Source organism: Notolabrus celidotus, chromosome 7 (assembly GCF_009762535.1).
Source record: "Notolabrus celidotus isolate fNotCel1 chromosome 7, fNotCel1.pri, whole genome shotgun sequence".
Classification (NCBI taxonomy): Eukaryota; Metazoa; Chordata; class Actinopteri; order Labriformes; family Labridae; genus Notolabrus; species Notolabrus celidotus.
Genome location: NC_048278.1, coordinates 17,681,436 through 17,706,262, shown reverse-complemented (window position 1 = coordinate 17,706,262; position 24,827 = coordinate 17,681,436). Strand labels below are relative to the sequence as shown.

General features: G+C 39.3%; 3 protein-coding genes and 1 long non-coding RNA gene across 8 annotated transcripts in view; 1 reads left to right on the top strand and 3 right to left on the bottom strand.

The window, feature by feature from the left end:
* Positions 1 to 1,245: 1,245 nt before the first annotated feature.
* On the bottom strand, positions 1,246 to 9,481 carry LOC117815408 (ras-related protein Rab-3D-like). Its single transcript, XM_034687109.1, is given in 6 exon segments — positions 1,246 to 2,060; positions 2,063 to 2,110; positions 2,202 to 2,326; positions 3,563 to 3,681; positions 6,327 to 6,557; positions 9,313 to 9,481. Coding segments are annotated over 5 exon segments (660 nt in total). The 5' UTR covers positions 9,313 to 9,481; the 3' UTR covers positions 1,246 to 1,923.
* An 876-nt stretch (positions 9,482 to 10,357) lies between these two features.
* Positions 10,358 to 16,004, bottom strand: pld6 (phospholipase D family, member 6). 3 transcript variants are annotated; one of them, XM_034687185.1, is made up of 6 exons: positions 15,869 to 16,004; positions 15,683 to 15,726; positions 15,386 to 15,585; positions 14,208 to 14,380; positions 13,053 to 13,282; positions 10,358 to 11,225 (listed from the first exon to the last, which is right to left on the bottom strand). In XM_034687185.1, exons 4-6 carry the CDS (start codon positions 14,375 to 14,377, stop codon positions 10,993 to 10,995), a joined length of 633 nt encoding a protein of 210 aa, XP_034543076.1. In that variant the 5' UTR covers positions 14,378 to 14,380; positions 15,386 to 15,585; positions 15,683 to 15,726; positions 15,869 to 16,004; the 3' UTR covers positions 10,358 to 10,992. The 3 variants fall into 3 exon arrangements, with proteins under 3 accessions (XP_034543076.1, XP_034543077.1, XP_034543078.1); XM_034687186.1 differs by lacking the exon at positions 15,683 to 15,726 and having other exon boundaries at positions 15,386 to 15,569; positions 15,869 to 16,003; XM_034687187.1 differs by lacking the exons at positions 15,386 to 15,585; positions 15,683 to 15,726; positions 15,869 to 16,004 and adding an exon at positions 15,303 to 15,380.
* On the top strand, positions 15,463 to 19,349 carry elof1 (ELF1 homolog, elongation factor 1). Of its 2 annotated transcripts, none has more exons than XM_034687188.1 (4): positions 15,463 to 15,597; positions 15,913 to 16,049; positions 16,162 to 16,232; positions 18,116 to 19,349. In XM_034687188.1, exons 2-4 carry the CDS (start codon positions 15,934 to 15,936, stop codon positions 18,178 to 18,180), a joined length of 252 nt encoding a protein of 83 aa, XP_034543079.1. In that variant the 5' UTR covers positions 15,463 to 15,597; positions 15,913 to 15,933; the 3' UTR covers positions 18,181 to 19,349. The 2 variants fall into 2 exon arrangements, with proteins under 2 accessions (XP_034543079.1, XP_034543080.1); XM_034687189.1 differs by having other exon boundaries at positions 15,536 to 15,659.
* A 280-nt stretch (positions 19,350 to 19,629) lies between these two features.
* The window catches only part of LOC117815461, a 5,824-nt gene continuing 626 nt past the window's right edge, over positions 19,630 to 24,827 (bottom strand). Inside the window, exons 2-4 of one of the 2 annotated variants that reach the window (XR_004631825.1) lie at positions 23,286 to 23,410; positions 21,913 to 22,186; positions 19,630 to 21,340 (exon numbers count right to left, since the gene is read on the bottom strand). This is a non-coding gene — a long non-coding RNA (uncharacterized LOC117815461). The remainder of the gene's footprint in view (positions 21,341 to 21,912; positions 22,187 to 23,285; positions 23,411 to 24,827) is intronic. The other variant, XR_004631824.1, reaches the window with a different exon arrangement.

Genomic DNA, 24,827 nt, shown 5'->3' with positions numbered 1-24,827 from the left:
CCTCTTCTCTGCATCAGAGACATAAACTCAATGCTGTAGTTATTGATCTTTGGCGCTTCCTTATTACACCTTTGATGGTAACAGTTCATGGGAACTTTTCCAGTCCTGTTTCCTTATTAAAATAAGCCATAAAATCTTTCCATAACGACAGCAGAGTCACATGTTGTTTATTTGAACATGTTTAATGTCAGCCTTCTTGGTATCCAAATAGGTCAAACAACAGTTCTGTTTTGTGTTTTTAAAGTTTGAAGTCTGAGAAACTTCTCAGGTTCCTGCATCAGCTCTGTGAGAAAAAAAGTAACTGATTCTCTGTTTACAGTCAGTTACGTTTTTCACACATTCTGTTAAAGTGAACTGAGCTGAAAAATACTTGGTTTATTCACTCTGTAGGTAGTTAGAATATCGTGTTTTTTTAATTGTAGCCACCTAAATCAAACTTTTACTACAATAGAAATGACAATAATAAGTAACAACAGCAAAATGCTCCTCAGATTAACCTTTGATTAGGACAGACATATGAGAACTACATTTATTTATTACAAACTTAGCCTGTAGTCATTCAAACTTTGTTGTCAATCATCCATTAGTCCTCCGGCTATTTACTTCTTAGATTCTGATATAATTGAACCAATTCCTAATGTGTTCAAGCTGGGTTTTATATAAAACTATAATCTATCTATTGATCAAATTGTTTAAGTTACAAGCAAGAAGTAGCTCATACCTGCTCTGCAATGAAGTCTGTCTGTCCGTTGAGGTCTGATCACTCAGGAGTGTCTGCTCAACAAGGGTTTCACATGCCCCTTTATCTTCTCGCCACGGGTTTCACCCTCACACACAATCACACAAGAACGCACACACACATAAGTACACACAGATAGGAGAGAAAGAAGTTCATGCCCTACACGTCACCGACTTTGCATTTAGGGTTAGCAACATTTCCTGAGACCAAAGTCTGATCCAAATAGAAACTTTTATGACGTTATAGCCAAGTCATGGCCAAACTTTAAAACTGGTGTCAATTAATGATCAGCTAATGGTCAGATTAGATTAAGATTAATGGTCAGCAAAAATTTGGTGATTAAATGCTGAATTCAATTTTAAAGTGACTCAACAGTTGGTTTATCACTGGTTAGAAACTTAACTAGAACTGTGAAACATTTCCTGAATTTAAGAGATGTTTAAAACAGAAAGACATACATCTATTACTTTGTTTGCTGAAATTAAAATCAACAGACATGATGTTTGGGGTCCACATCTTTAATCTGAACTCTTTGAGGGAAAAAAATAAAACTAAGATGGAAATATTGAACTTGCATTGACCCTCTACAGGTACAACAAGAAAAACATATCACCAACAACAGAAAATATAAATATAAGGCAGATGAGAATATCCCTCTGAAACATTGACAATAAGTATTCAGGACTACGTACGTAAACCTGGAATGACACAGCACCTTTTCAGCTATGTTTGACTTCTTACTGAGCAGTCCTCTCACTCAGCAGGACTAGAGGAGGAAATCTTAAGTATACACAGTGATGTATTTTAATGCAACGCCCACAAGAGGGCAGTACGACTCAAGTAAATCACATGCCTTGCTGATTTGGCTCCAGGCTGTCATTCACATCCACACCTGTAACAGGTGCTGCTCATCCTACAGTTAAGAAACAATAAAGCGCAGGTGTCTTAGGGGACAAAGGCACAGCCGCTCAGTGCAGCTCTTTGGCATGTCAGTGTAACAGTCACATTCAAATAATCTGTAGTTCTGCAGTCAGCATGTTGGAAAAGATACAACAAAAAGGAGGTCAAGCATTCATGACAGTATTGCAGTAACATAAGTTTAAGTACATTCACGATGAGAGATCTTGGACAGTATATCCGTGTATGTGTGTGTGACTTTGAAACCAGCTTTCATTTGTCTGCAATCAGCATGAGCAGCCCCCCTGGTTGCTGCGGGGTGTTTCATTCAGGTCAGCTCCCTTGTGATTGGCCGAATGACCGGCATCTCCGTTGGGGCTCTCGTTCATCTTCTCACAGATGACGTCCACCAGCTTGTCAAAACCTGCTTCACGTTGATGTTGTCTTTGGCGCTTGCCTCAAAGAACTGAAAGCCTGGAGAAAACAGGTTAGGAGTCATTATTAAGTGATGTGTGTTCTGCCAAGGATATGATAAAAGCCAGTGTGTTCGTGTTAGTGTGCTGACCAAGTTCTGTAGCCAGCCTTTTGCCGTCTTGAGTGGGGACCTGCCTGTCTTCTTCCAGGTCCAGCTTATTACCTACCAGCGCTACTTGAGCATTACCCCACGAGTATGTCTTGATCTGGGTTGCCCTGAAAAACAACAGCACAAAATCTTCACAACAACTACAATGTTTCTCCTGCAACTTTATTATGTTATGTATGTTATGTATTATAATGCAAGTATTTCAATTTTATTCCCTGGGGAAAATGTTGTACCTTTTTCATACTTCTAAATTACAAATAAAATAATTTCAAATAAGATACCTCAGAATGTAAAATGTGACATTGAAATGCTACATACTTGAGATGCATGAAAATATGTTTAAGTATGTAGTAAGATGCATATTTAACTACCCTCAAAGAGGAAATTCATCTTAATTAGTACTTTTAAGTGTTGTTCCTTCCTTTGTATTTAAGTAAAAGATGCAAGAATGTCTTCAGTAATACCCTTCTTTACCTACTTTAAGGTAAAATAGAGCTTTGTGATAAAACAATATGGATTCTTTAATACCAACATCAATATGGACTGATTATAAGGCAACCCAGATAATAAGTTATCCCCCTCTGTTTGAGGTTTTTGTTTTTGTTTTTAAGAGACTTTTGGGGAGCAAATCTCATTTTAATAAAGAAAAAAATCTACTTGAAAATGATAATAATACAAATAATGATATGTGAACCACTTGTGGTATGTGTATTTAGATACCAGAAAAATTAAAATAACCTGCGGTCTATCAGATGTATGATAATGGGCATTAAATGTGTTTGTTTTTCCAGTAACATACTAAAAAATGCATTTTAGATGGTCTTAATGTGCTTATCATCTTTAGACATTACACTCGGTAATACTATTTTCATTCTTGGCTGCTTTACAGTTGTTTAACATTGTGTCTGCTTGGTAATTATTATCAGCATCATAACTCTGTCTCACTTGCTGAGTAACTCCACGAGAGGTTCCCCCTAATATAACAGCATGTATTTCAAGGAAAAGAACATCTTATATCCAGGTCTACATGGTACAGTTACTACTGCTGTTATTCTGCAAGATTTATTTGCTGTGTTCTAAAAGGTGACTCTTGTATTTTCACAAGACAGTTTATATTTTACAAGTAGTAAATAAATTTAAAAAATTGGTGATCAATGCTTTTCTTTTTTCTCTATTGCTACAGCAACTGAACTTTTGCCTTTAAGGTTCATAATGTATTATGAACGTCTGAAGTCATGCAAAACAATCAATTACAATGAATGGCACATACCTTTACAAATACCCTAACCTATTGTACAACAGACACATTAATATTGTAAGATTACATGAGGAGATGTACACACCAGTCCTGTACAGCACAAAAAGACTCCTGGCTTGTTATGTCGTACATTAACAGGAATCCCATTGCTCCTCTGTAGTACGCTGTGGTGATGGTCCGGTAACGCTCCTGTCCTGCTGTGTCCTGTCAACACATTACACACCTGATTAATATAGGACCAATTCAACCAAAATACGAAGACAGAATAACTTCAGATTAAACCCTTCACAATATATATTTTTTTAAATGAACAAGAATGTAAACTGATTCTGGAGGGAGGAAGACAAATGTTTAACTTGGCTGTCCTGAGAGGAAGGGTGAATCATTAACACTTTCAAAACAGGAGTCTCCTGCAGTATGTTGATGTGGTCACACCCTGTAAATACACATGGATCTGCATAAAGCTATGCCTTAAGGACAACAAGAAACTCTGTGGATGTTATTCTTTCCACTTAAGCTCTAGTCTGATCATAAGAAAAGCAACAATGCATTTGGATGTATTAAAATCACCAAGAAACACTGTTTTACCTTGACTTCATGCAGATGGAGATTGAGGAGTAGCCAGTGGCCCACAATATATCTAACAGAGACCATACTGTGGGAGTCACAGTATGAGCTTTTACTGTGATCACCATGAACCCATTCAAGTGTCTCAGCAAACAATGAAACTTTACTTGGCCCTTTCCTTGTGTAAATGTAAGACGCTGTATTACTGTTAGGCAGAGCAGAAAATTCCTGCTATGCTGAATAATTAAAGCTAAAAATGTATTACTTTCATCAAAGAGTAGTGCTGTGGGTGACTCCTGGGCCTCCACTAACATTCAGTAATAGATCTGTCCTGGGTGTCAGCCTGCCCAGTAAGCACATTCAGCTCCGGCGGCTCTTACCCATGCATCTTTCATGAACCCTGCCATCTGGAGACGATGTTAAACATCAACTGTCATTAACTTCAGAGTGTGAGAGATTACTTCATGCCACATCCATGACAGGCTGCGGCTTTTAAGAGGGCAAACTACACTCTGGGCTGAGGATAAACAGTCTGTATTGGGAAACAATGCTTTTAAAAGCAATACTCACTCTGCATGTGGTTAAAGCTGTGCTTTTGAATCTCTTAGCCAAAGTTAATGGTTCCAACTGATACATGTAAATTACTGTTTTGATTTTAAGTGGCTGCAGTATTTTACCTTCAATTTTGCAGATATTAAGAAAATGAGCTGACAACTATTTGATTAAATCTTTTTAAAATTGAAAAGAGTGAATAAAAAACTGTGGTCACAGCTAATTAAATGCCAGGATTAGCTTCTCTTCCTTGTAATGTTTGATAGTAAATGAAGATCATTTTGATTTTGTTCTGATTAACAGTATAAGAAATTTAAAGATGCCACTTTGAGCTCTGAGAAATTGTGCAACCTGTTTTGGACCGTTTACACTGCAAATAATAAACTGATGACAAAAAACACAGCTCTAAGGGTCTGCTGTATTTGGGGTTAGACACAACCGACAACCCGTCCGTCCTTGCCTGTAAACAAGTTAATCAAATAAACCATGTTTCATTTGTTCTAGCAGATCTGTCTGGTTCCTGTCCATTTGTCCTCATTAGGTTCATGCCAATCAAAACCATTTATGTAACACAGAGGGGTTACAGAGGGATAATTGTGTGGACTCATATGGGAGCTGCTTGCAGTTGGTGATGAACATTCTGCTTTGTATCCTGAAAATGAAGTCTCTTCATCTTATGTACAAGTAGAAATAGTAAGTTCAACTTGACTCGACTCAACCATGTCATACAAAACTACTGTGTGTTCATGTTAGAAGCATTATGGAACAAGTAGATGCATAATGAATTGGATGTTAGTAACAGCCTTCAGCACAACAGCTAGTGTTTTGTTGTTATTTGTTGTGGCTTCAGAGGCAGCTTGGTCAGGGTTTGTTTATGAAACCCTCTAAAATCAAAAGTAAGAGCTTCCATTCTGATTCACATTTTGATATTAATCTTTTGGCAGCAAGCAACCAATTTTGTTTTCAGAATGAATGGCAACACTGACAGACTTATGACTCTGGTTGAGGGGGATCCACACATCGCTCTGTGATTTAATGGGTTCATATTTTAATTTGATGAAAGTAGAATTTTAAACTTTCACAAAAATATATAAAAAATCAAGATCTCCGAGATCAATAAAAATTTTAATTAGTTGTTTGTAAATGAATTGAGATAAAGACTATTGGTGTTACACAAACTCTTTCAATAAATTAAGGAGGGGCTAGTTTTCCCTGACAAAACATATACGATCAAATATGTTTTCTGTTTGCAAATACAAAAGAAGAAAAGTCTGAACCTCTGCTCTCTTTAGAGGCAAACATAAGCTCAAAAAGATTTTTCAACAATAAAACCTCCCAAAAAGTATCAGTTCAGTGATCCACATGAGTTGACACAGTGCAGCTTTTGTACCATAGAACAAGGCCCAGACTATCTGCTGGGGGTGCCAAGAACTTTGGTAGTGTCATTTGACAATGTTACAAACTACTTTCATTTGGGATAAATATCTGTTTTTGTTCTGCAAGACTCTTGTTCTATATTTCTTTATTTTTTGTTCACCACTGTTATTTGAAAATGAAAAATGACATTTGTAAAAAGTATGCACCTGAAATATTCTACCACTTTCAACGTGGCACCGTGAACACCAGTCAAATTATCAAAGAAAAGCTTTTCAGAAACTGTGAAAGACTTGTTTTTGCAATCACTGATCTTCACATTTCAGGAGAATGTCTCAATGCTCTTTTCATCTCACCCAGATCTGAAGTTTGACCCTCTTGTCGTTCCTGTAGATGGTCTTTACTTTGAAGTCAATGCCCACTGTGCTGACAAAGGCTGAAGTGAAGGTGTCGTCTGCAAACCGGAACAGGAAAGAGGTCTTCCCCACGCTGCTGTTACCAATGATCAGCAGCTTGAACATATAGTCAAAGTTCTGATCGGCTGCATCTCTCTGCTCCAGGCCCGCTGGATCTTTGGCAAGTGCCATCTGTCAGATGAGAAAGGAAGAGTAAGGGCTCTAAATCAGACTTCTAACTTAATGACTTGGGCTGAAAGTGATCCAAAAAAAAAAAGATCTGTGGTTAATTTGAAATGTTTCTATTTGGAGCCTGTGACTACTAAAGATGCAAAAAAATCAAGGCTGAAATGATTTAATTGATCAGAAATTCATTACTATCTATGATGATGATTGATTACTTTGTTAATGAATCTGTATAAATAACAAATGTTCATCTTATGAGGCTTTTTTGTTTTGAATATTTGTCAATTTAATTTTTGGGGGGGTTTTGGTTTTGGTCAAAAAGACAGCAAGCCATCTGAAAATATCAACCTGGTCTACAGAAATCTGTTAAACACTATTCTAATTTTTTTCTTGACATTTCAAAGACCTAGCGTGCAACACATTAATGTGTAGAATAAGTGACAAAAGTACTGATCATGAAAATAAACAAGAGTTAACTTGTGACCCTCAAAAACAATATCTAGAGAACACACCTGCAGCCTAAAAGAAGACCATGTATTTGTCATACAAGCACGGTACACTATCCCCATGTGCAAACAAGTTATTACAGGTTGAGCAAGGCCAACACACAAGTACATTCTGCACATACAAGATTAATTAACTACAGTGCAGGTCAGGACATAGTAATCAAATACAAAAATTATGATCTTTCCCATCTTATTTCACATCATGGATTTAGTAATGCTGTATAATACATTTTCGACACTCATTGATTCTAATTTCTACATTGTAGGACATTGTTCTGTCTTGTTGACTTGACTTTATGTTTCCTTATATTGGAAACTGTTGGGTTTTAAACTTAAGCTTAAAAAAAGAAGCATTTGCTCTCATGAACTCAGGCTCATGGAAGACGGGATTTTTGTTAACAGACTTTGACAACCCAAAGAGAAAATGGTCAATCAGTTATTTAAGGAAATACATGTGAAATTACTTGATAAGGATATATTCTTAAGAATGAGACCAAAAACATAATTAAATCAGAAAAAAGATGACACAGTATGATTATGTTTTACAGCCAAAAGAAACTAGTAATTATTCTTCCTTCTGATTTCAGACTATTAATCAGCACATTGCATTTTTTCCAATGAATCTAATCAATTAAAGAAACATTTTGACCTACAAGAGAACATTTTCAAGAGAAAGCTAATGCAATAAGTATAGCTTTGTTTACTTAAATAATGAGGAATTTTCTCAGTAAAAATACCGTACAGTTTAAATTCCATAAGCTAAATCTGGAAAGTGAACAAGAAATTCCAACTGAACAAAATCAGAAAAAGCTACAATTAGGATCATTTAACAGAATTTGTATAATGCAACAAGTGTGTCAACTGGGTGCTGAGTTGAAAATAAGCCTACAAAGAAGGGTATGCAGCTAAAAAACACATGAAAAATACAAATTTCCTGGACTAAGCATTTGCTTTGGGCAATGAGTATGACTTGGCTGCATCACCAGCTTCCCTTGCTGATACAGCTCGCTTTCTTTATAGGCTGAGGGGTTGGATTTCTGGGAAAGCAATGTGGCGAGACAGTACTTGTGTGTGCGATTGTCAGGATGAGGAATCTTAGCAATTTGACCATTCAGGTTAACACTCACATGTCTGAAAATGAACACTAATAGCGGAGCAGATACCCGTTGGTAAATGGAAGTGTTGTTTCAGTAATGGTCCATCTTCTGCCCTTATTCTTTCTAGCTCTGTGCAATGAATCCCAGTAAGGGCTTGCTCCCTCCACTTTTTCTCCCTCTATCAGTCACCCATTGGACATTACCCACATGGACTCACATAAAATGTATGGGATCAGTGGATCCTGAGCAGCCAGCCTGGGACGATGGATTCCCTTCCTCTCCTCTCCACTGTATGTTTCATCCATCACCCATCTGGCCATTCATCGACCCACTGACACACCCATTTGAACACACAAGCACACACCCAGTTATCCTCCTTTACTCTCTCACATTCATCCATCTATGCATCCCTCCTGTCATCATCCATTCATATCTCACCTCCCTCACTCCAAGTCCACACTAGCTCTCTCCCACCACCCTCTGCATCATAAGGGGGCTGAACCATCCACTCCATTCATCCACACATCCCCCCCCCCCCCCCCCCCCCCCCCCCCCCCATCCCCACTCCCCCGGTAATACACTCCTCCCTGATTGCTGAGATCTCTCTGGAGACCAGCTCAGCATTACCGCCTCCCAGATCATACAGAGGGACTGGCCGCCGGCGTGCTGCTGTACACACTCAGCAAAAACATCAGCATTTGCGCATGCGTTCTTCGAGCAAGTATGAAATGCGTAAAAACTAGTGTGGGCTGTTGATTTTAGTACAAGAAACGGGTAATTCGCAAAGAAATCAACAAGGATGCTATTTGTGACTTTTCCATGGCAGGTGTTGAAAGCCTCCTTTAAGTAATTGGACTTCATAGAAGTGTTACAATGAAATGGGTGTGTACTTCGCAGGTTCAAGCTAACTTGTGTTTATATGGGGACACATGGGGTCATGACACTTGTTGACACTTTGAATGAATCTAATAATTTCATGACAAACCAGTCTATATGATACTAACACAAAGATGTAAGCTCGTTGATGGAAAAGTAACCTAAAGCTGTTTGAACCGTTAGCCTGATTTGCCTACTGCCCTACCATACGGTAGAAAAACTGCAACCTCTCACTTAAACAAACCCTCTTCTGTGACTGGAAAATAAAAGAATGTTTCTTACCTCGGATTAAATTTATGAGTCTGTCTCCTTCGTCCTCTCTGCGGTCTTTTGCCTCCACCTGAAAGCCGATGGGCGTGCGCTGCTGTCGGGCGCTTCTGTTCAGGCGCTCCGCTCCCGGATCTCCAGACTCTGCCTGTCACCGGGACTCCCACCCTGTAACCTGTCAAGTCTGTCGAAACACACACACGTCACTTCCTATAGAGAGTTTCAAGTTTAAATAGCGGGTGTTCATTCCAGCGTCAACCTCGAGAAAATTGGGGCCATCCTCGTACAATTTGGATCATTAATCCAAATGACGTTATCAGGATTTGTATTATAAGTGAATGAAAAATCATTAAGCGCTATTTACTAAAAGACATTCATAACAGTGGTACATCTATGGCTCAGAGCTCTTCCTTCCCAATGTTTAATCTGAAGTTAAAAACACTACATTTCCGGTTGTGATATGGCACTCTCCTGCTACTTGACGCAGTTTCACTGCTAAACTTCATACTCTGCTCAAGTGTGTGTTTAGCGATGGCGTTACGCACTGGTTGCATCCAAACTCATGACCTCTCAGTTTAATCGGTCACTCAAACAGCGTGGATAAAATATAGCAGCTGATTTCTCATGTCTAACATTCTCATTTGGTACGCAGAACGGCAACATTTGAACTGCTAAAATATTAAAAACACTCGAGCCAGACGGACCAGCTCAAGCTCATATAAACAGGCATCAGCCTGACTGTTAAGCAATGTTGGGTTAGTCATACAAAAGCACATTAATCATGTCCAAACCAGATCAACTCTACTTGCTTTTGCAAACCTAAAATGCTAATATTAGGCAGCAGAATAGCAGCATGCATTTATGCTGTGAGGGTGTTCATGTCGGTGCAGGAGGAAAACTACAGCTGCAGGGCAATGTAGCAACAGACCTGCCAAAACTGCAGCATGAAAGAGGGCTCATATTGGTGCTTGGCAAACATGATAGTGCCTGAGACCACAGAGACACACCCTAAACAATACACTGGGTTACTAAGCATAGTGTAATTTTTTACACACAAGGATAACTGTGAATTGTTTTATTTTTATTTTGGCAGAACAATCAAATTCCTAACTACCCTGGATAATCCCTTAGTTCTCAAATCCCTAACTAACCTGGATAATCCCTCATGTTTGGACAGAAAAAAGGTGTCATGAAAAACATTGCTGATAATAAAATAACCATCAAAAAAGATTGGATCTGCTGAGTAAAGATAGAGTAAAAAACACATACTTTCATTAAGAAAACATGAAAGGTTCTTTTTTTAAACAAAAATAATCACTTTCCTAAGAACACGACAAAAACCTATGAAGTGGAAATTATCTTATCTTTGGACTGTGACCAACAGAAAAAAATGCAGGCTGTTATTTTTGTAAAGATATCATACAAAAAACTGAATCAAACACAAACTCAGCCACTTGAATTACACAGTACAAGTCAAAATCAGGGTTTAGTATTTTTCTTCTGATTTAAACAGTGTTCAAAATTCCTGCCATAAACATCTATCATCTTCAGCAGTAACCTTGCCACTCAACTTCAACAGAAAAAATAAAGGGTTCATCTGTAGACATTCACTGGCTTGGCTGACGAAACAGATTTTAATTGCAATTGTTCTGACTCTTTAGTGATCACCGTTTGTCAGTCATGGTGAGAAGGTTTTTAGTCGATTGAATGATAGTATTTGGCTGGATCATTTTTAACCCATAACTTGTGGAACTCCTCGATGAATGGTTGTAGCAGGTGCGGTTCCTCTGTGATGATAATGTTCTCCTGGTTACACTGCACTGCTGTCAGCGTCCAGTTGAGGGAGCCTGTGATGAGAAATCGATTGTCCACCACTGCAAACTTGTGATGCATGTACACAGAGCCGGTGTCGCAGCGCACACAGATCCCTGAGGAGCAGAGAGGCAGAGATGAGAACATTCATCAATCATTCAGAGATGTGTAAATTGTTTCAATTATCCACTTTTCAATACTGGTCTGTGAAATCTTACTCTGGTCCTGAAAGACCCTCTAAGAATAACATTTAAAAGTGAAACTAAATGAGCCATGTTGACCTGACCCTTGGAATTATATAAAGGCAACAAAAAACCTTGAAATCTGTACTTTCACCAGAAATACTTAACACGGGCTAAAAACAGACTACATTTTTTGTGCCATCTGAGCAGAAGGACAGTGGGGTTGAAAATAAAAACGAACCAAATTGTGCATAAATAAACAGATAAACTAAAACTGAACCCATACCTTTTTATTTCCTTTAGTTGTCTTTTATATTTTCAATGTTTGTGTCTGTTCATATCACACTTGCTGTGTATACAAAATGAGATACATGTCTACAGTTTATACATTTATTCATTAGTTTTACAAAGACTGCTGTCAGCTTAGGAAGCCCATATAGATACATATGTACGCATATTTGTTATTAACTACACTGTAAAAAATACAATTTAGTTGAGAAGAATAGCTAAAGCAGCTATTTTGCACAAATTAAGTACAAAATGTAAAAAAAGGTGTTATATTTGATTCAGTGGAACACTTAATTTTTGTTTAAATAGTTTGTACAGGACCATTTACTGCTCAGTTGTGTACAACAGATATTTCAGTATTCAGAAACATTACCTGAAAGAACATTTGACGTCAGTTAGTATTGCACTGTAGACTACTCATTTTTAGGACGAGACATTGGACTTAACCCAGACAGTAGTTAGTCATGCCAGTTCTCCTATCAATGAGTAAGAGCAATAACAATTACCAGAACTATCTTTTTAAGAGTCCATTTTCTAAGCATTTCCCTTCAGAAGACATGTCCTCATGACCCTCGGCTTTTCAGAATAAATCCAGCTCAGAGTGACGACAGCCAAAAACAACAGGAAGGATAATAATTCAATTTTTTATATATTTGGAATTTTAACCCCACAACACGGACAGGCAAGAGGATGTCCCTTTAAGACCACTTTCCCTGCAATTTCAGAGCCTGCATGCATCAATCAGCATTGCTTTCATAATTGAGATGTTTTAATAATCAAACTCTGAGTATTAAAGCAAACTGTGACAGCATGCCAAGCCATAGCAGTGTGCTGGGGTGCCAATCAGATTCAGCTATTTGAGGATAAGAGTTGATTGTGTCTTGTGCCAAAGTGGTTCTTGTGAGGTCTTCAGTAAACACACACTCACACTCAGAAACACTTTGCTTAATGAAATTCCCTGCCTGGTTGCCAATTTCTTACTTACTTAATTCTTACTTAACCATATGCACTAACAGTAATTCATTAGATGCAGACAGACAGAGAGAGAGAGAGAGAGAGAGAGAGAGAGAGAGAGAGAGAGAGAGAGAGAGAGAGAGAGTCTGACACGTGACACAAAATCTTTCAGAGCTTTCAGAGTATGATTACTCTGAGTCATAGGAGTGCTTGTAGAGTCAGGCTCCATTCACACAGACAATTCCTATCAGCTCTGCATTCACCACCGAGAACCCTGTTGAGCTTACTGACAATGACACTTATGATTCAAGAACACAGAGTGAGCACCTTTTGTTGAGTAAGATCCACGTCATCTTTCTTGTATCTCAGGTTAAAATTGTCCACAGTTATGACACCATAGAGATTGGTGTGATTTCTACACAACATCTACACAACATTCCATAAGGGTGTTTTAGCAAATTTTTACATCCACACAAATTAAAGACACGTCTCTCAAGTTGGGAAATGATTTTCTCTCACCGGCCTTACGTAGGACTCCTATCTGAGAGCCAGTGATAGCAGCATAGTCCTTGTCAGTGAGGACTCGGATGATGACGCCCTTGCTGTGCAGCGCGAGTACAGCTCTGCTCAGGTCCATGTTGGAAAAGGCAAACACACACACATCCAGAGAGGAGGAAGCAGACAGGATGTGGGAGAGGAGACGGGAGAAAGAGGTCTCTACACCATGAGGCAACGGGCAGAAACAGGTACTGGAAGAGGGCAAGAAGAAAGAAGAATGTGCAAATTAAACATCATCTGTGTGGTTTCCTTTGTAAACATTTGTCCTGAATTCTAACCAGTTATATAGCCCTTCCTTTTATCATACCAGAAACAATAAAAGGTCTGGGATGTGTGGTTTTTAGACATGCACTACAGTAATACAGATTTTCTAGCAGAAGAGAAAAAAGTAGCACATATAGCTACCAATTGAAATGTGCACTAATTTATAATCAAGGTACTTACGAGGCTGCGTTCTTAAACTTAATAGCATGATATTTTGCATCATTTTACATTGTCAAGCATTTTTAGAGCTGGCCTTTAGTTGTCTGGGCACTAACTCTTTGCTACATAAACTGCAGAAAGTGCGGAGAGAACTTAAAGTGTGGAGTTTGAGTGTGATCTTATGGATATACTACATGATGACACCATTTCTAAACCACCCCAGGGATTGTTTATGCATCATAAGTTGGAATTAGAAAACATGTATGCTGATACAGATTTATGTATGATAGGCTCTCACCATTCTATGATCTATAAGCCACGGTGAAGTCAATACATCCCTACTTTTCGGAAAAATTCTGCTAGTCTTCTTTTTAACAATTCATGCTACAAACAAACAAAAACAAAAAGAACACTCACACAAAATGCCCCAGTGGTGTTGTTGGCGTGTTTGTTTATATGTTTTTTTTCCCCACAGGTATTATGAATGAAAAAAATAAACCATAAAAGAAGATACCCATTCAGTGAAAGACTATTTAGGTGAAAATATACTCACTAAACCATTTCATGAAAGCATTGTTTCTGTGTAGTTTTGCACTGTTATTATTGCCATTATAGCAACTATCAGCAGTAATTGAGAAAAAAAACATTTACACAACTTCCTAAGACAGCACAGCTGTTGTTTTACTATCTTACTTGGGATTGTAGATGTGCTCCACACAGGCCAGATCTGAGGGAAAGAAGAGGACCTCATTAAGGATCCTTCTGGGCCTGAGGCGGCGGCAGAGCCAGAAAAGCAGCTCCACGCTGAGGGAAAGGGTTACCACACTCAGGCCCACCGCCTTCATTGTCCAGGTCACTGACATTTCCTACATAACAACATATATGAGAGATTCAAACACTGACATGCTGCTTTTCCTAAATTTACATATAAGAGTGAACAATTTGGTCTCATATGATTTTAGATACTTTCATTATGGTCTCTTAAATAGTGCATTTTGATAATACTTAATAATTTAGCAAATTTTATCCATTTATTTTAATACAACTCTTGGTTTTGCCTTCCTGGTTTACGGTCAGATGAAATTTGTTCGTTTACAAATGTTCGATGATATGTTGAGTGGCTGACTCCCTTCTGTTTAATATCTTTTTTGTCTTCCATTTACTGAGGTTGGGGTGGGATGGGGGTGGGCAGGGACTGGTTTGATGGAGGCGGGAAGGGCTTTGCTTTTCTATTTCTGTTTATTGTTTGTGTTTGTTCTGTTACAAAAAATAAAATATATATATATATCAAAGAATAAATATAATTTAGCAGAGTGGAAACAATTTGTCATGACTGATGACTGTTCACCTAAATTTTCTGAAATTGTAAATAAAATAATTACACATTTGCTGAAGTTGGCCCTGAGCTGTCAATTTGGGATTTAAAAAAAATAATTTCATACAAAAAAACAAATAAATTGGAACAGCAGTCTAAAGAATAACAGGAAAATATCTTCAATGTCATGCACATCAAGTGTTAGGCGAATTAAAATGAAGTCAGAAAATCTTCATGAGCTACAATTTGAATTCAAAAATAATGTCCTAGTACATTCCCGCTGGAAGGGTTGATATATTTAGGCAAATAAAAGGTTTAGTAGTTTTTTTTCTCAAGTTGGGCAGCTTATTAGTGAAGCGACGCTATTTATGTTTTTAGTTTTGCTAGCATTGTTCATTTGAAGTTATTAGCGAATTTTTGCGTAAAAACATCAACAACCAGAGGCCACATGAACGTCATCCAAATAAACTTACAGTCGAATCATGTTCAATGATCGAACCTTCCTAAAACTGTCAAAACATCAAACTTTAGAGTATTTTTAGACAACACTACTTACGGAGTGTGAGCTTCTGTCGCCACCACGTGGGAGAACCCTGTCAGTCGGTGTTACGTCCCAGATAATTAAGTTGACTGACGTGTCAGACAGCCAATGGCTGACCGCGCAGCACGAGCTGCCGTCCAATCATTGGACGTGAACACTTACTGATCCCGGGTCTTAAGGAAGCCACTTCACCTCAGAACTGCAACGTGTATTTTCTACAACCATAGGTAAATGAGAGAGAACTTTTACTTGAAAGTAACAAGCAATTACCAGGAAATGTATAGCAGAGGTACAGCGGAATATGTTTCTTACCAAAGTTAATTTTCGTCGTGTTTTTTTACCGTGAGGTGATTTACCTTGTAGTGGAGATCAACAACAAACATGCTAACATTAGCCTACAAACTTGGTTGCCAACAATACGTTGTAGCAGCTGCTATTAAGACTTGCTTTCCTGTTAAGTTTATAAGCTCATTGTCACTTGTCACACATGTCCTTCACCTTGTTTTACAATCCGCCTTGTTTTTGTCTCCTTCCTCACGCAGACTTGAGTTAGTTTGTGTGAAATGGGTCGCCGCAAGTCCAAAAGAAAGCCCCCTCCTAAGAAGAAGATGACGGGAGATTTAGATTCCCAGTTCACATGTCCTTTCTGCAACCACGAGAAGTCGTGTGACGTCAAAATGTACGTATAATGTCACTTATAGTACCCATCCCAGATCTGCTGGTAAAACTTTAAATCATGGGCACTGAGGGGATTGAAATGCAAATTTTCCGGTATGTGTTTTTGCCAACAGGGAGAGGACCAGAAATACTGGGATAATATCCTGCACGGTCTGCCTGGAAGAGTTCCAGACCCCCATCACCTGTATCCTTACTCAGAAATGACTTAACTTTTTGTTTTTTCTTGGTTCAGGTAATGAAGCAACACATTAATCCAAAACATCATCACATTTTAAAGGGCTTTTGTACAGGATCCTGAGATGGGCTTCTGTACTCCTTCAGAAATAATTGTCTGGTAGTCAGATAGCTTTAGGACACTTCAAAACCTTTCTTATGTCAGGTTAGGGAGGGCTTGTCTTTGCATTGCTGTGATTTAATGAAACCAGCATCTTAACAATCTAACACCCACTTCATGCTGTGTTTGGTCAGCTGTTTGGTGCAAGAAATGGAGCAAGAGCTTGAACTTCCATCTACAGAGCTCTCTTCCATCTGTCCACAAATTTTTCTGTAACTTTGCATTTCTTCAGCATGATCTGATAAATTGTCCTATCACCTCTTCTTGACGGAGTAAATCCTAGCCCGTGGTTTTCATCAGTGAGCAGAGTTTATTCCGTTGTCTAAGAAGAAATAGCCCCGATCATATCTATCTAATCTTTAACAATGTTCTTTGACCTTTTCAAATGCCTAAAACAAATTAAAAAAAAACTGCTCATTGAAAACATTGGTTGGGAAAGAGCAGATTAAGCTTTACTTCCTATTATTTAATGAACAAAAAATCAACACCAAACAATACAGACATAAGGGTATGATGATGTGTAGACTTTTTGATAACAGATAAAGTAACAGAGGGTAGAAATTGCAACTTATTTCACAACCTAGTTGTGGCTGAGCGAACAAAAGACCTCAAATCTCTGAACGTTAACCTGTGGAATTATTTTAAGATCACCATTTTTTCTTAAAAGAAAAACTCTAGAAACAGGTTATTGAGAGGGCTGAAACGAAAACAAAAATATGTGTATCTAACTGGTTTAATGTGGAGTAATGCTGGATTGATTTCACATGACTAGGATTCATAAATGTTCTTTGACTTTAATACTTTCACTTCCTCTGAGACAGGTTTTGTTTAGGTGTTTACCAGCAGTTTGTGTTGTTTACCTCTTCACCAATGGTCCAGTGCTGGTGTAGTGTCAGCTGCATGGACCCTAAAGTGAAAGCTTAACAAAAGATCAAGGAGGCCATTTCCATCTAAATGCATAGGCTCTAACCACCTGTTTATTACTGAGTTGCCACACTAAGGTTATGTGATCAAACACCATGATAATTGAGAAAACTCAAAATAAAATATGGTTTGACAACAGGTGATACAGACTGAACCATGAGTTCAGATTCTTATGGGACATTAGTCAATGACATCTCCCATGAGGCTTACACAGCAAATTGCCAAAGATTAAATTGAGGTATTGAAAAAATTACCATTCTTTTTAAAGAAATTAGCTACTCAAATCTTACTTTTTTTCAGTTCTGTGAGATGGACAGATGAGAAAGTGTAATTAAAGAATTGAAAAAGACTGAAGTGCTCAGAAATTCAAACAAAGTGGTGATGGTACTCAACACAGAAATTTAAAGAGGAAAATCAAGGCATACAACCACCCTTTACTCAGATTGCCTTTTTAACATGAATTGTTTATTAATTCAGCTTTTTCAATACCACAAAAAAGACTGTACACTTCTGTCCCAGAGAGTTCCTTTGTCTTTTCCTCTTTTGGAAAAAGTGTGTTGTTTAAGGCAGAACAATGCAAAAAGAGGGAACAAATTTTTATCTGTTTTTAAAAGTACTTTCAAGATCTTGCCTCCGATTAATGAATCATAACTGATATAAGAATCCAAACACTGCAGAAGGAATACTTCTCTCCCAGAGTGTAATGACAAAGCAGCCAGTTAATTTAGTTTTTATTTCTGTATTGATGTCCCATGTTCACACCATCGTGCATTTACATAAACTCTTCTCCTTAACCCAGTACTCCTCAGACCTGTCAGAGCCGGTCGATGTTTATAGTGACTGGATAGATGCCTGTGAAGCAGCCAATCAGTAGCCCTCGTGGAACTGGACATCTCTCAGTAAGAAGGGTGAGGGGGGGTGAGGATGAGGATGTGGCTGGTGAACGCGGGCCTGTTAGGATCAAGCTGGTCAGGGGACGTTTAACAAACTTTAATTATTCAGTTTCCCCATATGGTCACTTGAGTTGTACAGCTGTGTGAACAGCAATTTCACTGATGATGATCTGATCTGAAGGATTCTCGCTCTCCCCTGATCCACCCCCTCCCCTTTCTGTACGAGCCACAACACAAGTTTAGTCTTTATTTTATGGTTTGTTACATAATTTGTAATTTGGAGTGGTGACTGATTTTCCTTGTACAAAGAGAGGCTTTCAGTTTTTGTTTTTCGTATTTCTTTTTATTTGAATGTGTTTCAAAGATGATTTAGATACATTGTAAACAAGCCTCAAACATGTCTTTAAAAATGTGATTCCTGCTTTTTATTTTGTTACAACAGAGAAATATTGTCACCTGCTTGAATATCATTTTATGAAAGCTGACTCTTAATAAAAAAAAGTTAGATCCCATCTTGAGATTTTAAAGGATAAGAAAGGATACAAAGTAAAACATTTCTGTGTAAGAATGATGAGAGAGAGGTGAATATGTGAATCTTGACAGAAACAGGAAAAGCCTACTTGTCAAAAAATTATTTCTCACCCTCATTCCTAATTATACACTCTGATGATAGTTGCAGGACCCAGCAAGATATTAGCGTTTTCAAACAAGCTTTACAACGTGTATTTTAGTGAACTTCTTTTCTTTTTAGTTAGGATGTTATAGTTTGTGTATTCTTAGATACAGATCTGTCAGAAACATGAGGTCATTCCACTGGAGAGAGGAATGAAAAAGTACAAGATTTATTCTTAGCTTTTAAGTTCAAATGTTTTGAATCATTCTGAAATCAGTTAGTTTGTTTTTAGTTACAGCCTCATTTTCACAAAATGAACACTTTCAAAAAGTACAAATTCTGTTTGTTATTAAAGCAACACATTGTGGTTGATGTAGAGTGATCCTATCCTCAAGTCACGTGTGATATTGGAAACATTTTTTCCTAAGCAACAGCCATCATTGTAAATGCCTCAAAGCAAGCTGTATTTTTTTAAATGCTGTGAATCTGAAAAGTGTGATCCTGGAAATAAACTAGTATCGAGACTTGATAACAGGAGGTGTTAGTTGGTTGTCATTTTATTTGATAATGGTGATGTAATTCACTGTGTTTTGATGAAATTATGGAGATACATGAAGAGTTGTGGTTGAACAACTGAACAAAAGATTTTTTTTAAAAACACACCCAGCTGATGACAAATTGACCGTCAAAGAAATGTTGAATTTTTAAAATACTTTTAAGAAAGTCAAACACTATTTGTATGGCATGTCACTTAATTTACAGTAAAACAAAGATATGCGGTAAACTGAACTGAAGATATGAAGGAGAAGAATCAAAGTCTGAATGTTGCTTTTTATTTGCACTTCTCCACAGTGCCAGTACTCCATCATTTAACACAGGTGGAGCCAGTCATGAAAAAAATTTTTTTTTTGTTAAACCTGGTACAATGGGATCCCTTCAGCCAGTGAATAGATGGAGAACTGCCAAAAAACAGATTTTAATAGTTACACTACTTCCATTCAAAGGTGTCAAACAGAAGTGGAAGTGCCAGTTTCAAAGTAAAATGTCTCTGTGCGTGCCTTCTGATCTCCTCTTCTGTGGCATCTGTGACCATGACACATTTTCAGGAGTCCAGTATCCATTCATGCCTGCTGAGCGCAGGATGCAGCAGATCACAAGTGAAAGCAGACACAGTGTAGTGAGGCTGTGCACCAGGCAGGGCTGAGTGATAATAGATGAGATGTGGAGTGCCTGCTTGGGCTCTCCACCCAGGAAGGAGTGTGTCGGTGCATACTCGCGCCACACCATGCATTGTGTGTGATGATGGACCCCAGCTGGAGAGGTATTGCCGTCGCCTTATGAAACACGCTGGAGGATGATTACAATAGAGAATGATTATCACTTAGTCTCTCATCTGTCTGTGCTCGTCCCCTCCCACTGCCTCCCCCTCTCTCTTCTATTTCTCGCTCCTTCTTTCTCCTCTCCCATTCAGCACGCGAGGTCAAGTGTCACTCCTTCTCCGTTGTCAAGGCTGCCAATCACCCACACAGTGAGTGCGAGGCAACTGTTGCCAAGGAAACAGAGCGATTCGGTTGCTAGGCACCTGGAGCTGTGCTCACAATAGTCATTTTGTTGCTTAGAAAACACACACACATGCATACACAAATACACACAAAACCACAGAAACAGCTTTGCCAAATCAACAAGTTTACACAACGTCAGTGTGAAATGTGTATAAATTATAATTACTTTCTGTGCTAATAAATAAGAGATTTGCTTACACAGGAGTAAGAAATCATGGAGTAGTAAATGATCAGAGTGTAATTTATCACAGGCGCATTCGCAAACAGATGCTAATAAACTGCTGAATTCGCAATGAAACTTTGAGTTTTTAATTTATAGTACTTAGCAATAATGCTAATGTACCAAAAATGTATTTCTGGATGTTTTATTCCAACTCCACAGCTACCTGATTAATCAGCAGGCCCAGACTCTAAGAATTCTTCAGACCTGCACCTCAACTTGATCAATAAAAGACATAAGCATCCATCATTCTGACTAAAAATAGTTACCCATAAAATCAATCAATCCCTTATTTCCCCACTGGCACATGTACTCAGTGAACCTCGCTGCAATGTGTGCATTCAAATGTATGTGGAGATCCAAATGCTGGTTTTCTTAAAGCCCATCAATCCCTTATATCCCTACAGGCATGTTGATCATGTGAAACCCTTATGCAGTTTATATGTGTCTGCCTGTGTGTGTGCATCTATGTGTGTGTGTGTGTGTGTGTGTGTGTGGGTCTCCATCATGACAGTCAGTCAGCTGAGCCAAAAGCTGAAATGTCAGCAACGGGTGCAGCCTTGACGTGTCCTCATGTGTTACTGTCTCCTGTTGCTGCTACAGGCATCAAACTCTTCGCACATTTTTAGCATGAGCCAGGAAGACAAAAAATAGGAGTGTGAGAGGAGTAGAGGCAACAGCGGGGTTGATGCTTATGCACAAACATCTACCATCCTGTGGCATAGCAGTCGTTCCCGTCCCAAGATCTAAAAAAAAAAACAAAGATGTTTTTGGCACCAATTTTGCAAACTTTAAAATTTAGTCCAGTCTGAGGGAAATGTTTGGTGCAGAGTGTGAAGGGCTACGAAAGACATTCATCAACTGATAAGATTATAGGCTCACTTTGTGCTCGACTGACTGACAAGGGTATGTAATCAAGAAGGTTTGGAATTAACGTCTGAGTCTGAAGACTTTTGTGTTAAGCTCCCTGAACTAATGCCCGGGGGGTTTAGCTTAGTGGCACGGTGCGAGTCTTCCCCCCTGCTGCCAGCACTTTCACAGGAGAGGCTGTATTTGGCCGGCGAAACAAACTCATTTCCTCCACAGGTGTGAAGAGTGACATGGTTGATAAAGCTATGATGATAAAACCTTTTCAGGGGCTGGATTTGATTTGGCTGGTCCCTGATTGCGTTCTATTTAAAAAACCTTTCTGATAGAACAAAATAAACCCTTTCCCATAAAAAAGTCACCTCTAGGTGTTTAATTAAAACCAACCCCATGTCTGTGTCACCTCCTCATATTGTCTACACATTTATACATGTCTGCCATTGTAACCTACTGAATAGATCTCCGCTTTCTGGACCCTTGTAGATGACAAAGCTTCCACTCGACTACGCGTATTCTCAAGCAATAACATCCACATCTGTATTATCAACCCAAGAATACCCGTGGTCGAGACCGGAGCAAAGAGGCCCACCTCCTCCCCCCTCCATTACTTTCTCCCTCCTTTTTTACTCCTTTCCAGCTCCTTCAGCTCTCTGCATATGATCGCAGCGTGGAGGGAAGGAAGGATGGAGGAGGTCTGCACAGAGGCAAATCTTTCAGGACAGCACCTAAGGATAAGAAAGACAAAACACGTATTTATTCTTGAGTAACAATGCGACATCAAGAGGTTCCAATACACATTTCACACATGCTTTAAGTCACGTCTTGTGCACAATGTGAGACTAATAACCAGATTGTAGGTTTATGCACTAGCCGCCACACACTCACACAGAGACGCAGGCAGCCGGCTATGCATCTTTACCTGAGCTGCACCGAGTAAACAGATTGCACTGCCAACAGCTAGTCCCTTTGCTCTCCCTGGTATCAAGCAACCGTTTAGCCCGGCGCTGAGGGAGAGGGCAGGCTCACCAATTATCAAATAGGTGTCAGTGTGTGTTAGTCTGCACTGAGGGGAGACTGATTATCAAACAGATGTTCAGCCCTCACCTTAATGCCTTCCTCCATTACATTTTCCCTTCCTTCTCTGTCTACCTATCTTTGTCTCCTCCTCTCACTTATTGTGGGAAGACTCTCGTAGCACACACACACACTTCTTCTTTTCCTCCTTCTGTCCCATAGAGAATAAGCCTGACTCTCTCACCATCTACACTTGCCAATTAGAGACACAGTAGTTGTCAATCAACAGCTGTGGAGGAGAGAAAAGAGAGAGAGAGAGAGAGAGAGAGAGAGAGAGAGGGAGAGTCATTGGGAAAAAGGGGGAGGTGTTTTTTTTTTTTGCATCAGCACCACAGACAGCTCCCCCTGGAAAACTCCAGCTTCTTCCCCAACACGACTCTGCTGTCTCTCCTTCTTCCTCCTCAATCTCACGTCTTCCTCCCTTAACCTTTCCACTCTAATCATTGTGACTCCACCTTCTTCTTGTTTGCCCTTTTTACCCTCCAGTCCCTGCTTTCTCATCCTCAGATTAGCTTGTTTATCCGCTTAGATACGTGCATTAACCCTACATCCGTCTCTGTATCCTTTAACCCCTCATCAAAGCTGCATATCATGAAACTTGATACTCCAGGCAAAGTTCCCATTTGCCACTGACAAACCCTCTCACCTCACTCACACCTGTGTTCGTCTACATGCTAACCTGCTGTCACTGCAAAAGGAAGTGCCAAAACCAAAGCTGGAGAAGATGCTGACACTCGTCTCCCTCATTACCTAGTTTCCTCTCTCTCTCTCTCTCTCTCTCCTCGCCTCTTGCATTTTCCTCCATCCCAACTGTCCATGTCTGGGCCACTGATGATGACAACTCAAGTGGACGTGTCTTCTGTTCTCACCAAGAGCTGTGAAGAGATGTACGGAGGTGTCAGGGATCTGGTGTAAAAATACACCCTGCTCCTGCTGCTGCTGCCCTCCTCAGTACACAGGACCAGTGTGTGTCTGCTCCGTGTCACTCGAGTGTCTCAGTCTAATTTAGAGGCAGGCTTTAGTGTAGTTTTTAGCTCTTTTTGTGTATGTGTATGTCTGTGTGTGTGCATGTGCGTGGGAGTGAGTCTGGAATAGTTGGGTGTGCCTGCAGAAGCAGTTTTGAGTGCATGGACTAGGGCCTTTTGTTTATTTGATACAGTAGTTTTTATGCAATCATCAATGAAAGGTTGTGTAACACTTAGGAATGCACTGTATCCACTTGTTTTTGGCCACTTTTTTAAGTATATATGTATGTGTGTTTGTCAATGCACATGGAAATGTAGTTGATGTAATCTTTTTGGAGATGCACAACAAATTTGGCTTTGAAATGTGAAAAGACAATAAAAACATTCTATTCTATCCTTTCTTTTTCATTCATGTTATCTGACCCTTTATGCACATGTTTCAAACTACACTCTTAGCCTTAATAACGCTGCAAGGACTGAACTTTATTTCATAGTGATAGACATCTGGCATGCTTTTATAAGAAAATCCATTTCCTGAATTGACTTGACTGAAAGCGAGGTGGCTCCAGCTGGAGGGGAGCTAATAAAAGGCGTTGGGTCTGTGTGTCATATTTATGTCTGACTTATCAATCCTTTAATGTACCTGGTGTTTCAGAATCACAAGTGGCAGTGCCAGAGGCGAAGACAATATCTGCTCTGGAGCTTGAGACAGAGACACAGACTGAGCAGGCTGCTGGGCACTGCTGCTTGCACATCACTGCTTAATTGCTTGGAACTAAAGGCGCTGTTATGAAGATGTTTATGCTTATGCCTGCAACAGCAAATCTTTGCAGTCAGTTTGGCTGCACTGTGGAGTCTAACAGTCACTACCCAGACAGAAAAGTAAGCGACTCACTGATGGTTTTTGCAACAAATTCAGCCTGGAGTGCAGAATAAGAAACTTTCAGTGGCAAACTTAACAGACACGTTGGTTTCTTTAATCTTCCTACAGGGCCTAAATGCACCATAAAGGCTCTATTTGGCCTACTAGCCCAGATAAGCAGACAACCACACACAAGCACTGTAAAAATGCACATAGACCAGCACCTGTCTCCTACGTGACACGCGTGGATATTAAGCTTTCTTTGTTTGTAAATACATCCGCTCCCACTGACAAGGAGAACCCAGTTCAGAGTGGCAAGCGTGGATTGAATCTTTAACCCTTTGCAGGGAGAGTTGAACCATCTTTGTCTCTGCTCCAACAGGCTACAAAGGAAGGAAAGAGGAAGCCACGTTGACACATGCTGCTGGTTAAAAATTAAGCTGCGTTCAGGTGCAGCCTTCATTA